This window comes from Pleurodeles waltl, chromosome 5 (genome assembly GCF_031143425.1).
Source record: "Pleurodeles waltl isolate 20211129_DDA chromosome 5, aPleWal1.hap1.20221129, whole genome shotgun sequence".
NCBI classification, from domain to species: domain Eukaryota; kingdom Metazoa; phylum Chordata; class Amphibia; order Caudata; family Salamandridae; genus Pleurodeles; species Pleurodeles waltl.
This window is the reverse complement of record NC_090444.1, coordinates 343,905,234-343,920,815: the sequence shown is the minus strand read 5'-3', so window position 1 is coordinate 343,920,815 and position 15,582 is coordinate 343,905,234. Positions and strand designations below refer to the sequence as shown.

At 46.9% G+C, this 15,582-nt stretch overlaps 1 protein-coding gene across 1 annotated transcript in view; it reads right to left on the bottom strand.

The window, feature by feature from the left end:
• BFSP1 (beaded filament structural protein 1) overlaps window positions 1–15,582 on the bottom strand; it is a 313,377-nt gene that overhangs the window by 57,280 nt on the left and 240,515 nt on the right. The window contains exon 7 of the mRNA XM_069234086.1: window positions 1,662–1,747. Coding sequence (XP_069090187.1) covers window positions 1,662–1,747 — 86 coding nt within the window. The remainder of the gene's footprint in view (window positions 1–1,661; window positions 1,748–15,582) is intronic.

Here is a 15,582-nt window from a genome sequence, read left to right as displayed (position 1 = left end):
TTCGAATGTACCCAGAAGTACCTGGCAGGAAGCTGGAGATAAAATAAGGAAGAAGCAACAATATTAAGCATTTTTCACAACTGAATCCCCAAATAGGCGGGGACATAAACACAATGTGCTACTGTTTATGCACAAAAAGCAGACACCTCTAGTTTTAAAAAGAAGTGTTTAATCCACTCAAAAATACTTGAAACGATTAGCTCGAAATTCTCATTCACGTAGTATGCTTAAGCAAACTGCTCCCCAAAAGACCCGTGGATTCATTGTTTCGTCTACGAATCAAATATGCAAGCCACATGTCTTGTGAGGATTTCATGAACTGATCGAAAATACTGTCTACGAAGTGAAACATGGGGTTACATAGATAGGGACCCTCCTTTCTCCACATCATTAAAACCCCTAACGTGTAGACCCACATGGTGTGTGATCTCTGAAAGTAAATGGAAATTCTTGAAGACTGGAGGAAGGAGGAGAAAGATGAACTACTGGGTCTTGCTCAGGGGCGTAACGAAACCCAAACTCCTCTCTGTAAAGGACATGGGGCGCCACCCCAAGCCCCTAATCGGACTCAGGAGCGATCAGGCCAAGTTACTGTGCTGATTGTGCCCCTTAGAGCTCGGGGACAACCTCCCCTCCACCCCCCCCCGCCCCGCACCGCTGCGGGGGCTAATTTTGCGCTACTCCTCTTGTTCTGCTGACAAAAGCCCTGATTTCTGCAAACCTGCAAAAACAAAACCATATAGATTATTTTGCAAGGGATTGGGCTCATATCCTCCTGAAGGCCCTGTCATGTTGTCCGCTGCCGAAAGGGAGACCAGGATTCCAGTATATTAGTTTGATATTTTAAGGCTCAGTCTTGCCTACAAAGGTATCTATCAATAGAAACGAAAGTGTAATGTATAGAGACAACGGTATGGTGTCAAGCGTAGAGCCATAAGAGCACAATCCTTACATACAGTTTATAAAATAAGTAAGGGGCCTTGATAAGATAGAGGGGCAGCTACAGCTACAGCGAGATGCCTGAATTTAAGGCAAATCAATAATAGATTGTTGGAGTTAATTATAAATTACCTTGTGGGAGGCGGCGAAGCTAACAATATGTTTTAAGGTGGGAAGGGCTAATGTGGGTGCTTGTTTCCTGGGCGTGGACTTATCCTCATAAACGAAAGGATGTAACGAGGAAAGCATGTTAAGTGCTAAGAAACGTAGAAAAATCAGAGGGACATTTCTATTGCTATCATAACAGCAGCAGTGCTAATATTTTGTATTTTCTGAATAGGTGTGTAAGTTATGTTTTATTGAAGTTGATTAGTAATGTTCACTTACTGGAGGAATCCCTTTCTCTGAAAGTTTCACTCCCAATTCCTCCTGTGACAATCAATAGATCTGCACCACAGTCTCTGTGTTATAGTGATGTATTGTGGACGTAAGTTTAAATCAATCTTTTCTCACATCAGATACTTTTGTAAATCTCTAAATTCAATAGCATAATTAATTTCAAATTTGGGAAGCAAATGATTTACTGTTCACACACTCTGTCTGATTAAATAATTTTGTCTACCTAATTAGATCGTTGATAATTAAAAAAACAATGTATAAAAAAACCGCAACGCACAAGACAGTGTTAAATAAAGCAATATACGCATATACTTTAGTATTACCCTTTCCTCTTGCGGCTTGGGTGTAGGAAGACCTGTAGCTTTGTGTAAAGAGCGTTATCGGGGTCCCAACAATTGCTGAGTTTAGCCTGGCAAAAAAAATATATATATGGCATTTAATCTATGTAAAATATTCATATACACTGCACAGGAACGTATAATAAATGTTTCAAAAAACATGCAATATCCCTTCTTGCAAATGCAACAAGATGTACCTTTTTTGTAAAATGTTGCATTTAAGATGCGGAGATCACCCAATGGTTTTCCAGAATGTGTATTAATTAAGAGCAAAGCACAGTTTTGTTTCTTTTGTAAACCACTATTTATCTCGTGGGAACACCGTGTTTGTTTTAGTTCTCTTGAACTAACAGTTTACAAGACTGTTTGTCACATTAAAGGTTTAAGATAGGGTATATGTGTGAATTTTAAGAGCAGAACGCAAGTGAAAGAAAGCCACAAGGGTTAACATGCTATTCAAACAAAAAAGAATGCCAAAGACTAGTAACTCACCTTTGGGTGGCACAGGCCAACGCCCCGGGGTTAAATATTGCCAGATGTACTAGAGGGATGTAAAATCAGTATTCACAATGCAATGCATCAAGAACTTCAGTATGAAAGTCCCACATTTTGACGAAGTATCCACCCTGGTATTGCTGGGGGCATTGTTCAGGCCATGGAGACCTTACGAGGTGTACCGTAAAGGTTACTTCAGAAAATTTGAAATTACCAGAGGTTAGGTAACGCTACACCTGATTCTCTCTCTAGTTCACCATTTTTGCAAGTTTTTTGTCATGTCCAGGTTTATCATACTTTGAACATTATATGGTACACGCCTATCCTCTCCTTGCGCTGTCCCACAATGTGCTGTGCATTGCTAATAGAGGCACCCTTGTGCCATGGTGCTAGTGTTAATATTGAAAAAGTCAATGTCGATGTGCACAATGATATATATATCCATGTATAAAAACAAAATTGCATCACTTTTATCAAATTCACCCATTATGAACTCTCCATCAACCTGACTCATAAATACATTGTCAGGCATTCTCTGAGACCTAGGTCTGAGGTAACTGATTGACAGATCGTTGGTGGAATGGCACATAGCTGGCAGACAATTGTGTGAACAGGAAAATCAGATCAATCCCACAGATGGGCGCAGATGGGCACAATGACACCACAATGGTCCAAGGAAATTGGCCCCAGTAAAGCACACATGGCCGGAGGGATGCACACGTTCCCAAAACACCATAAAGTCAGAATCCACTTGAAGCTAGGAACAATCGGCCAATCAGAAGATGACACATAGTAACACACAGTCATCACACGACCCTCATGCCGGACATATGGACACATTACCCACTGGCCCTCTATGTGTCCATGCAATGTGAAGGTCACCTGCATTTGTATCAGGGACCTTATTTACGATTCCAAGACAACGGTCCACATTCTTTACCTAAAAGGGAATGCTGAAATTGTTTTTTTATGATGCTTTGAGAAAATTAAAAAAACACCACTTAGATTGTACTTTGAGACAGTCCTCAGACCCCGTTTCTGTAACTGTTCTCTCGGCCATAGTGTTTAACTAAACCAACTGTTCTTGTTTTGCCAAAAGCCTCTTGTCCTTTTGTTTGTCAAGGTAAATTCCCATCCTAGCAACTTTTGGTGAGCCAGCCAGGAGACGATTGGTACCCTGGACCCGACCGCAGCCAAAGGAAGGGGACCCTGCCCGAACAGATTCACATTTGCACAACAAGGAAGATGAGTGGACACCACAATTTATTGAAAGTTCTGCTGAATCCGCGGGCGGAGGTCTGTCCTGAAGCTGCTGTCAGAGGGTAAGAGCATACATCAGAGCCTTAGTCCAGCATTTGGCTTATGGCAAACTAGGAAGAAGCATAAAAAATTAACCTGAGCTCCCTTCCACTGACAGAAATATGGCATGAAACCTATTTTATATGTCCAAACTGAGTAGTCACAAGGCGGCCTCGGAGGTGTTCCCGCAGCGGTCACCCTTTTTTGATTGTCAGCATGCTAAGAAAGGTGAATGTTGTTTGTCGCTTGGTTCGCTGGGCACAACACAGATGGTATGCATGGGCATAACTAGAGGAGAGGCTTTTGGTTGGGCCTCATCAAAGCCTCATAAGATCATCAACGTAGGAGAGTGGCTGACCAGGAAATAAGAGTCGAAGATACTTAGACGCAGGAGAACCAAGATGGCACTTTGGGTGCACACGAGGGGAGCAGTGACAATGACGTCTGCAGTTTCTCCCAAACATGCAGGTCAGACAAACCGACCACAAGGGGGATAGTGCCCAGAGAGGAAGGCAAGATCTTTGCCCAGCCATTGTGTCACCTGCTAGCCTGCTGGACTGTGGTAACATTCCAGTACAACAGATCATGACCAGAGGAGGGATCCTTCGAAACAGAGGACATGACTGTTGTGGAAGATTGCATCCAGCTCAGAGAGTGAGATCCCAAGTGGAACATCCCCTACATGCAGGATTGTGCATGAAGATGGGATCACTTGTTAGGGAGAAACACATGGAGCTCCCCAAAGCCAAAATATACCCGCTACTGAATAAGGGCACGTCAGGGACCATCTATGTGCCATGGGTTCAGGTGGATGATGTAGGAGGCTGGCCTGGCTTATAGTGGGTACCTGATGGTACTTACACCTTGTGCCAGGTCCAGTTATCCCTTATTATTAGATTAGTAGTGTTCTAGCAGCTTAGGCGGATAGAGGTAGCTATATCAGAGCAGCTTAGGCTGAACTAGGAGACATGCAAAGCTCCTACTATATCACTTATATCATATAGCACTATATCATAAGAAACACAATACTCAAAGTTACTAAAAATAAAGGTACTTTATTTTAGTGACAATATGTCAAAAGCATCTCAGAGGATATACTCCCTTAGGAGGTAAGTAAAATACACAAAATATAAACACAATCCAAAATCAGGTAAGTAAACAGTTAGAAAAGTAGTGCAAACACTGTAGAATACAATAGGATGCAATAGGACACAATAGGCGTAGGGGCAACACAAACCATATACACCAAAAGTGGAATGCGAACCACAAATGGACCCCAGGCCTAGTGTAGTGTGTAGAGGGTCGCTGGCAGTGTAAGAGAACACTAAGGGTGTCCAAGATACCCCACCCCAAGACCCTGAAAAGTAGGAGTAAAGTTACCCTGCTACCCCAGAAACACACTAAAGTCGTGATAGGGAATTCTGCAAAGGCAACAACTGACTGCAAAGCACTGAAGACAGATTCCTGGACCTGAGGACCTGTAAAGGAAGGGGACCAAGTCCAAGAGTCACAAAAGTGTCCAGGGGGGCAGGAGCCCACTAAACCCCAGATGAAGGTGGAAAAGGGCTGCCTCCGGGTGGAAGAAGCTGAAGATTCTGCAACAACGGAAGATGCCAGGAACTTCTCCTTTGCACAAAAGATGTCCCACGGCGTGCTGAAGGATGCAGAGTTGTTTACATGCAGAAAGACTTCAAACAAGCCTTGCTAGCTGTAAGAGTCACAGTTAAAGAAAATGGGTGCTGCCCAGGCCCAGGAAGGACCAGGAGGTCGCCCCTTGGAGGAGGAGACAGAGGGGGCGCTCAGCAACACAGAGAGCCCATGTAGAAGCATGCAGCCCCCGCAAAAGCACTTGAACAGGCGTTCAAGAAATCTGAGCATGGCAGTCATCTCAACACAACAAAAGAGGGTTCCACAAAGTCGGTGATCAACTCAGCGAGTTGAGCAATGCAGGACAGAGTGCTGGGGACCTGGGCTGTGCTGTGCACAAAGGATTCCTTTCAAAAGTGCACAGAATCCCTAGCAGCTGCAGATCACGCAGTACACAGTATTAGTATCTGGCGTGGGGAGGCAAGGACGTACCTCCACCAAATTTGGACAGAAGGACCACTGGACTGTCGGGGTCACTTGGATCCAGCTCCTGTGTTCCAGAGACCACGTTCTTCAAGATGAGAGGGGACCCAGAGGACCAGTGATGCAGAAGTTTGGCGTCTGCGTTAACAGGGGGAAGATTCCGTCGACCCACGGGAGATTTCTTCTTGACTTCCAGTGCAGGGTGAAGGCAGACAGCCCTCAGAGCATGCACCACCAGGAAACAGTTGAGAAAGCCGGCAGGATGAGGTGCTACAATGTTGCTGGTAGTCATCTTTATACTTTGTTGCGGTTTTGCAGGTGTGCTGGAGCAGTCAGCAGTCGATCCTTGGCAGAAGTCGAAGAGAGAGATGCAGAGGAACTCTGGTGAGCTCTTGTATTCATTATCTGAAGAGAAACCCACAGGAGAGACCCTAAATAGCCCTCAGAGGAGGATTGGCCACCTAACCAGGTAAGCACCTATCAGGAGGGGTCTCTGACGTCACCTGCTAGCACTGGCCACTCAATGGCCTCCACTGTGCCCTCACACTTCTGCATTCAAGATGGCAGAAGTCTGGGACACACTCCTGGGGTGGTGATGGACAGAGGAGTGGTCACTCCCCTTTCCTTTGTCCAGTTTCCCGCCAGAGCAGGGGCTGGGGGATCCCTGAACCGGTGTAGACTGGCTTATGCAAGGAGGGCACCATCTGTGCCCTTCAAAGCATTTCCAGAGGCTGGGGGAAGCTACTCCTCCCCAGCCCTTCACACCTATTTCCAAAGGGAGAGGGTGTAACACCCCCTCTCAGACGAAATCCTTTGTTCTGCCTTCATGGGACTGGGCTGCCCAGACCCCAGGAGGGCAGAAGCCTGTCTGTGGGTTGGCAGCAGCGGTAGCTGCAGTGCAAACCCCAGAGAGCTAGTTTGGCAGTACCCGGGGTCCATGCTGGAGCCCCTGGGATGCATGGGATTGGCACCCCAATACCAGATTTGGCAGCGGGGACAATTCCATGATCTTAGACATGTTACATGGCCATATTGGGAGTTACCATTGTGAAGCTACATATAGGTATTGACCTATATGTAGTGCATGCGTGCAATGGTGTCCCCGCACTCACAAAGACCGGGCAAATTGCCCTGAACAATGTGGGGGCACCTAGGCTAGTGCCAGGGTGCCCTCACACTTAGTAACTTTGCACCTAACCTTCACTAAGTGGAGGTTAGAGCTTATAGGTGACTCATAAGTTACATAAGTGCAGTGTAAAATGGCTGTGAAATAAAGTGGACGTTATTTCACTCAGGCTGCAGTGGCTGTCCTGTGTAAGAATTGTCTGAGCTTCCTATGGGTGGCAAAAGAAATGCTGCAGCCCATAGGGATCTCCTGGAACCCCAATACCCTTGGTACCTAGGTACCATATACTAGGGAATTATAAGGATGCTCCAGTGTGCCAATCAGAATTGGTAAAAATTGTCACTAGCCTGCAGTGACAATTTTAAAAGCAGAGAGAGCATAAACACAGAGGTTCTGGTTAGCAGAGCCTCAGTGATACAGTTAGGCACCTCACAGGGAACACACATAGGCCACAAACTATGAGCACTGGGGTCCTTGCTAGCAGGACCCCAGTGACACAGGCAAAAACAAACTGACACACAAGTAAAAATGGGAGTAACATGCCAGGCAAGATGGTACTTTCCTACAGATAAAAAAAGGCTAAGGACCAGATTGTCGCCAGATTGTCACCATGCTGACAAACACCTAGCATGACAGGGTCACATTTAATTCACACAGGCACCAAATATGAACGGCCCTGAGGGAAATGTTTTCTGATGGCCCAGTTGTAGGAGAGTTAATGGGACAAGCTATGAAACCTGGGGAGACCATAACCGATTTTCTGGATAAGATGAGGGATCGATGGGGACAAGGTACAAGACAGCCATGGACAATATTGGCCCCCAGGTCACATTCTTTTACAATGTCCTCAAAAAGGGTCTGCCCACCGAAATACAAAGCAGGTCGGACAGTGTATTGGGGCTAGGCACCAAACCCTGGGGGGAGATACAAACTCACATATTACACTATCATAAAAGAAACCAGAAAAGGACAGGGAAAGACAGGAGCAAGCCTAGAGAGACACTGCTAAGTTGGTCCAACAGAAATTTAAAAAGACCACCGCGAGGGCGCCGCTTTAGCTGCCAGCATGCAAATGGCACCATTTCTGAAGGGAAGCTCCAGTCCAAAACCCCATAGGTTTTCAACCTAGGTGGAAGACAGGGAGGCTCGCAGCAGCCAGACCTTAGAGAATGTTACTATTGCTACAGAATGGCCACATGGTTGAGAGATGCTGTGTAAAGCCATATCATAAACAGAGGTCGGTGAACCCGGGTCAGTCCACGCAAAACTCCATCCACAATGTCAAGCCCTGGGAATTCCCAATGCACCTGACACTCAATCACAGGGAAGTCAGTCCACCACTGCACCACTGCAACAGGAGTCAGGTAGTTGGATAAAAACGTGACAACAGCAACCACAGACAGGGAATCCAGCCCAACAAGGACTGGGGCTCCAACCAAGGGATGGAGGGGTAACTGTTTGGGGAAGTAATGCCTTTACACAAACATAGAACCCAAATTTGCAGTAAGTTAAAACCCCCAATGTTAAGCATCTGATGAAGTACTAACGAGACAACATTCTGAATTCAAACATTTACTTGTGTTTGGGAAGCTCAGGGCTGCTGTACTTGTGTTGTTGATTGGGTATCCTCACTAGAGTCCGCCATTCAGGGTGCCTATCAGAATCTAGGGCCCACTCTGCTGCTCATCCCACAGGGTGTGGTTGGCTGGCCACACCCCTGAGGGAAGGTAGTCTGATGAGGGGGCGCAGGGTGACTCCCCAACCATTGCTTAAAATCAGGCACCCTGGTCAATGCACCCACAAGTCAATTGGGACAGGTTCCGATTATCAGGTCAGGAAGTCCCATTTTTTGGTAACCAGCCCAGGACAAAAATTCCGTCATGACCTGTGGTCACAACAGCTCCTCCAGAAAGCTAGTGACCTCCAGCCAAATGGAGGCGGCCTTTTTACCAAAACAAAGTTGTCCTTGAGTGTTGGGGCCAGGTTTCCCACATCCTTGGACTAGTGAAGACGCAATAATCTCCACAGCACACATGCGATGCCTGACAGATTGCAAAGCATCGCATGGTGTCAAGCCAGTATGGCGGGGTTCACCAGAAGAACCAGCCATCCCAGTCAATTACTGCTATTTGTGCAAATTTTAAAAAGTTATTGGCCTTGCACTTGTCTCTTCATGAAGAAATATTTTGCCTCCATCTTTCCATACCAAAGTTTTTCAAGCAACATAAGCCTGCTTACCAAGTCATGCCCCTCTAAAATAATGAAAGAAGCATGTCACCTGTTAGAAGTCCCTGGCCATAGCCGGGAACAGCAGGTCCAAATATTGTGCGAAAAATGTGGTCCGAGGGAAAGGGGGGGGGGATGCTGGGTAATAGGGAGTCCAAAAAGGTCCATCACAGCTCCGAACGAGAATAGCAAAAAATATGCTCACCCCATATCAGGCCTAGCAATCAGCCAGCACACAAGCCCTACACACCATCAGGAGGATGCAATAATTCTAGTTTCAGACTTCACAATGTCAGAGGCACATGGGGGCCATAGAACAACTCTCCGACCCCCTCTAGTTCATGGGAATTAAGATAACACATCATGTGAAGATCTAGTGAAGCGGCCAAAGACCAATAAAAAGATGCCCAAAGCCAGCCTAAAAGAAGTCCCTAAAAAAAGGATGTAGTCAAGACACCTGGCACCTCTAAGGAGGGTCATGTTGTACACCACATTTCGGGATCAGAGGGGTATACAAGTGACCTCAGGGCAGGTTGTGATCGCCAAACAATGTTCAGTTGTGACACACCTCCTCATTATACATCGCCCCACGCACTGTTGGTTGAAAGACAACACCCACACCAATGGCAACCTCATGCACATACTAGGAGTGATAGGATACCAGAGAGCTGGCAATGCCCACAGAGCACTAGCTAATAACTAAAATCACCCACATGCTCCTGAGATCACCCCATAATTAATGCTTTACCACCATACACCCAGTCAGTCACAGAGATGGAGGAGGTCCAACAACCCATAGCAGTCAATGCGACCATGATGATTGCCCACCTTTTCAAAATGGACACCCCTAGTAGGGACACATTCTGGTGCCTCACTAAAATTGTGCAAAGGAAGTGTGGAAGAAACCCCCCCCAAAGAAAAGCACAGGCGCCCTTAAGAAATGATTGGCGCTGACACACACAAGGGTGCAATGTTTTCTAAAATAACAAACCAAAGCTAGCTCTTATCCAACAGGTCTGCAATCAAGCCTCCAAGTGCACCACATGTACAGCAGACAATTACTTTTCGAGCGACCATTTTAATAGTACCAACATGATCAAGAACTACGATCTGAACTGTGAACTTTTTTTAACTTTCAAAACTAAGAAACCCCAAATCATCAGAGGACTACAGACATCTCCCCTCGATTCATCCCAAGACCTGCAATGCTCAATAAGTTATTTATTGTTGCACAGTTGTATACCCTCTGCTTACTATGGGTGCTGCTGCGTCCATTCATTGCCAAAGAACCTCCAAGTCAAATGGTGTCTACCCAGAAATTGTCACAGCACTTGCGTAGGAAAGTCTACCATGTCTCTTATAATTACACCAAACCCTACACCAGCATTCCACATATGCTACTTGGTGCCCTCTTACACAACACGTGGTATCAGCAGATGTGCACCGTGGGTTTCAAGACATCAGCCAGGTCATGTTACGTCTGTTTACTGATATTGCATGCAGTAGGCACAGGCAGGCTTTATTTGTCCCAAGAGATAGCCCCTGAAAAAGGATTTAGGGCCAAGATACAACCCAACAGAGCAGAACCTCATAGAGTAGTAGTAAATCTGACACGATACGTGACCTATGCCACAGCACTGTACCTTTTCTCTGAGCTTAGCGACATTCAAACCGAGCTAGATAGGAATGCACTGGAGTGGTACCATAGGAGAGCATACTGTTTAGCCGCACATGAGATTTTTTCCCAAACTGTACCACATTAACAATTCCAATCTAATAAAAAACTACGAATTGCACTACAAACCCTTTTGAGCTGTCGAAACTATGAAACTCCAACCACCAGAGGGCTACAGACTTCTCCCCTGGAGTCATCCCAAGATCTTCAAAAAGTTATGTATTTTTGTACATATGTATATTTTATATGTCTTTTATGGGTACTGCTGCATCCATTCATTGCTAAGCAACAGCCCAGTCTAATGAAGTCCTTTTAGAAAATGTTACCACGCTTGCATAGAGACCTCTTCCATGTCACTCACACTTACACCAAACACAACCCCAGTATTCCACATGCACTACATAACTCCCTCTTACATAACACATAGTATCAGCATATGACCAAGATATATGCCAGGTAATGTTACATCTGTTAGCTAATACTGCATGCAGTAGGTGCAAACAGGGTTTACTTGTCCCAAGAGGTAACCAAGATACATCCTTGAAGAGTAGAACCCCACAGAGTAGTAGTAAATCTGTCTTGCTACAAAACTAATACCACAGTACTGTACCTTCTCACTGAACCTAACAATATTCAAACTGAGAAAAGTAGGATATGCAGAAAGGGTGCTATAGGGAGGATACTGTTTGGCCCTGAGACTTTCCAGAAAATAGATTCTTAGAGGTAGCATAACCACCAAACTAATGCACAAACACATCCACTCCACTCCCACTTACATCTGTGGTCCCAGGGTGGCCCTTGGCATATCTTGGGCTGTTTTCCTAAATAACAAATGGGCCCCAGTCGTTGTATTCCAGTGAAAGGACATCAAACCTCAATGATATGAAGAGAAATGAGTCTCGTAGGGGAGGGTTGAATAACAGCATAGATACCCCATTTAAGGAAATCTGGGAGACTGAGGTGAATAGATATACGTGGTAAGAAGGGAAGGGGCAACCCCTAATTCTATGGAGACGTACACTGTATTTCTTGTGTTTCAGAGGTAAAGGAAACACTGGAAACAAATGACAACTGTGGCACAATCCTGCACATTCCAAACATGCAATGGGGCACTTCCACGCTGATTAATACTTACTGGCAAAGCAGTGAGTTTGCCTACACTCAACTTGGCCCCAGATGGTGTTGCCTCTGCCTCCTCAGCACCATACACCCCCCAAATCTCATCATTCCCAGAGAAGATTTGTCAGAGTTGTACCAACACCCACTAAAGAAGATGACTCTGTTGCATCAAGCTTAAGAAAGAAGAACTGCTGATTATTTTGGAGGAGCTCAGTACACGGGCATTCCAGAAGAATTCAGATTGTTTTCTGACTCACAAATATCATCGGGAGGGTCCACACACTTCTTCACCGTGCAGATAAAAGGGAGCCCCTGCTGGTTACTGTGAGAAAGTAGCCTCTTTCTAGCATGGTTACCCCCATTTTTGGCCTGTTTCTGAGTGTTTGTCAGGGTGTTTTTACTGTCATACTGGGATCCAGCTAGCCAGGAACCCAGTGCTCATAGTTTAAAACCTTATTTGTCAGTGTATTTTGCCTGTCTCACTGGGATCCTGCTAGCCAGGACCCCAGTGCTCATAGTTTGTGGCCTATATGTGTTGTCAGTATGTTTGACGGTGTCACTGAAGTTCTGCTAACCAGAACTCCAGTGCTTATGCTCTCTCTACTTACCAAATTTGTCACTACAGTTTACTGACTCCAATTCTAATTGGCACACTGGATCCCCCTTATAAGTCCCTAGTATGTGGTACCTAGGCATTAGGGTTCCAGGAGATCCTTATGGGCTGCAGCATTTATTTTGCCACCCATAAGGAGCTCATACAAACCTTTTATCAGGACTGCCACTGCAGCCTGAGTGAAATAGTGCACACACTATTTCACAGCCATTTTACACTGCACTACGGGAGTCATAATGACCCCGGCGGTTGGTGGAAATGTGTCAGTAGTACCTCCAACAGGCTGGCGGTACATGCCGCCACGTTATGACATTGGCGGGTTGGCTGAAGCCAACCTGCCAATGTACCACACCGACCGCCATGGCGATAGCAGCTGCCGGGCTGTGGATAACAATATCCAACCCGGCGGCCTCTACTGTACCGTCGGTGGCATTATCACCCTGCCTATCACCATGGTTTTCGTGGCATTCATAATGCCACGAAAACCATGAAGGTAGGCCCTACCAGTGACAGGGAATTCATTCCCTGTCACTAGTAGGAGACCCATCCACCCACCCTTACACTCCCCAGATGCCCACCACCTCCGATTACACTCCCCAGATGCCCACCACCTCCCCTCCATCCACGCTCTCCCACTTACAATCCCCTCCCATACAGGCACACATGAAGGCACACACCACGCATTCACACACTCACTCACACAGGCATACACGCATTCATACACACATGCATCCATTCATTCACACACGCATTCGTACACACGCAGACACGCATTCACATTACCATTCATACATGCATTCTCACACATGCACTCACACACGCAAACAACACTACACACATTCGCATACATGCACACACTTACACATTCATGCACACATCCCCCCACACACACACAACTCACCCCATCCCCTCCCCTCTCAGAAACTCGACTTACCTGCATCCACGGGGTCTTCCTGCAGGGGACGGGACGGGGCGCTACTACCGCCAGCAGTGCCCACCGGCAGAACACCGCCAGGCCATATTATTTGACATAATATGGCTGGAGGCGGTCTGCTGGCGTGGCGCTGCTGGTGGTAGCAGCGCCACCTTAACACCTTCCACCAGTATGGCCACAGCTGGATTTCCGCCCTTCTTGTGGCAGAAATCCGGCTGTAGTCCTATTTTGGCAGATGGATGTTAGCCGCAGCGATGGGCGTTTGGCAGCCGTTGCTGCGGCGGTAGGTGGCACTTACAGACAATGTTATAATGTGGGCCTAAGTAACTTATAAGTCACCTATATGTTTAACCTTCATTTACTGAAGACAAGGTGCAAAGTTACTGTGTGTGAGGGCACCCTTGCACTTTCAAAGGTGCCCACACTTTGTCCAGGGCCAATTCCCCAGACTTCGTGAGCGTGGGGATACCATTATAAGCATGCACTACATATATGCCAATACATATATGTAGCTTCACAATGGTAACTCTGAATATGGCCATGTGAGGTGTTTAAGATAATGGAATTCACCCCAATCCAAATCTAGTATTGGGGGCCAATCCCATGCACGCTGGGGGCTCCACCATGGACCCCCAGTACTGCCTAACCGGCTCTCTGAGGTTTTCACTGCAGCCCCAGCTGCTGCCACCTCACAGGCAGGTTTCTGCCCTCCTAGGGACTGAGCATCTCAATCCCAGGAAGGCAGAACAATGCATTTCCATTGTGAGGAGGGTGTTACACCATCTCTCTCTTTGAAAATAGGTGTTACAGGCTTGGGACGGTTACCCTCCCAGAGCCTCTGGAAATGCTTTGAAGGGCACAAACTGAGCCCTCCTTGCATAATCCAGTCTACACCAGTTCAGGGACCCCTAGTCCCTGCTTTGGTGCGAAACTGGACAAAGGAAAGGGGAGTCACCACTCCCTTGTCGATCACCACCCCTCGTGTGGTGCCCAGAGCACGTCCAGAGTGTCCCTGGTGTTAGCCATCTTGGATTCCAAGGTATGGGGACCCTCTGGAGACCTCTGAGTGGCCAGTGCTGGCAGGTGACACCAGAGACCCCTCCTGATAAGTGCATACCCGGGTAGGTAGCCAATCCCCCTCTCAGGGATATTTAGGGTCTCTCCTCTGGTGGTTTCTTCAAATTCGGTTTGCAAGATTCCTCCAGGAGTCCTCTGCATCCTCTGCTTCAGCTTCTGACCGTCGGATCAACCAAAGACTTCTCCAGGAAACACTGTAACTGCAATAAGGTATCCAGGACAACTCCTGTGTCCTGCAACTTCAGCTCCAGCCAGCTTTTGCAACAGTTTCCAAGGTGTGCACGCTCTGAGGACAGCATGTCTCACCCTGCACCAGAAGAGCCGAAGGAATCTCCGTGTGAAGTGACAGAGTCACTTCCCTGCATCTGCAGGCACCCTTCTGCAACAACAACCGGTACTCTGGGACGTCTCTCCTGATGACGACCATGGTCCCTGGAACACAGGTGGTGGAACGAAGTGACCCAGACTGTCCAAAGGTTCAGCTATGCAAATGTGGTGGAGGTAAGAGCTTGCCTCTCCGGGCTGTGACAATATCCCTGTGCACTGTGTATTCTGCAGCTCCTTGGGCTTCTGTGCAATTCTTCCAAGAATCCTTTGTGCACTCCATCCTGCGATGCACAGATCCCTGCGTTGTCCTCCGGCAGTGTGGGACCTTCCAGTGTAGTACTGCGATGACCGCACTTTGCATCTTCTTTGTCCCGATGTTTGGGACTCCCGTGGGTGCTGTCTGGTCTTCTGAGGGCTCTCTGAAGTGGTGAGAGCCCCCTCTGTCTCCTCAGTCCGGGTTGAGACCCCTAGGTCCCTCCTGGCTCCAGGCAGCTCCTTTTTAACACAAACCACGTACTTGCTTGAACCAAGGCTTGTGTGCAGAATTCAGCAATGCAAACAGCCTGCATCCAACAACTCGACGTGCAACATCTTCTTTGGTGCTCTTCTGTACTTTTCTTCTGACCGGAGAATCCACTTTTGCACCTTCTTCTAGGTTGGCAGGGGCTCTGGTTTCCTCTCTCCACAGGTCTTTAGGTCCAGGAATACTTCATTTGTTGCTTGCAGTCTTGCTTGGTTCTTGCAAAATCTCTTATCACGACTTGTAGTGTGTCCTGAGGAAACTTGCTGTACTTTACTCCTGCTTACCTGGGCTCCGGGGTGGGGTACTTTACTTACCTTTGATGTTTTCCTACACTTCCAGCACCCATCTACACACTACACTTGCCTAGGGGGGAATTTGTTATTCGCATTTGACTATTTTAGTATATGGTTTGTGTTGCCCCT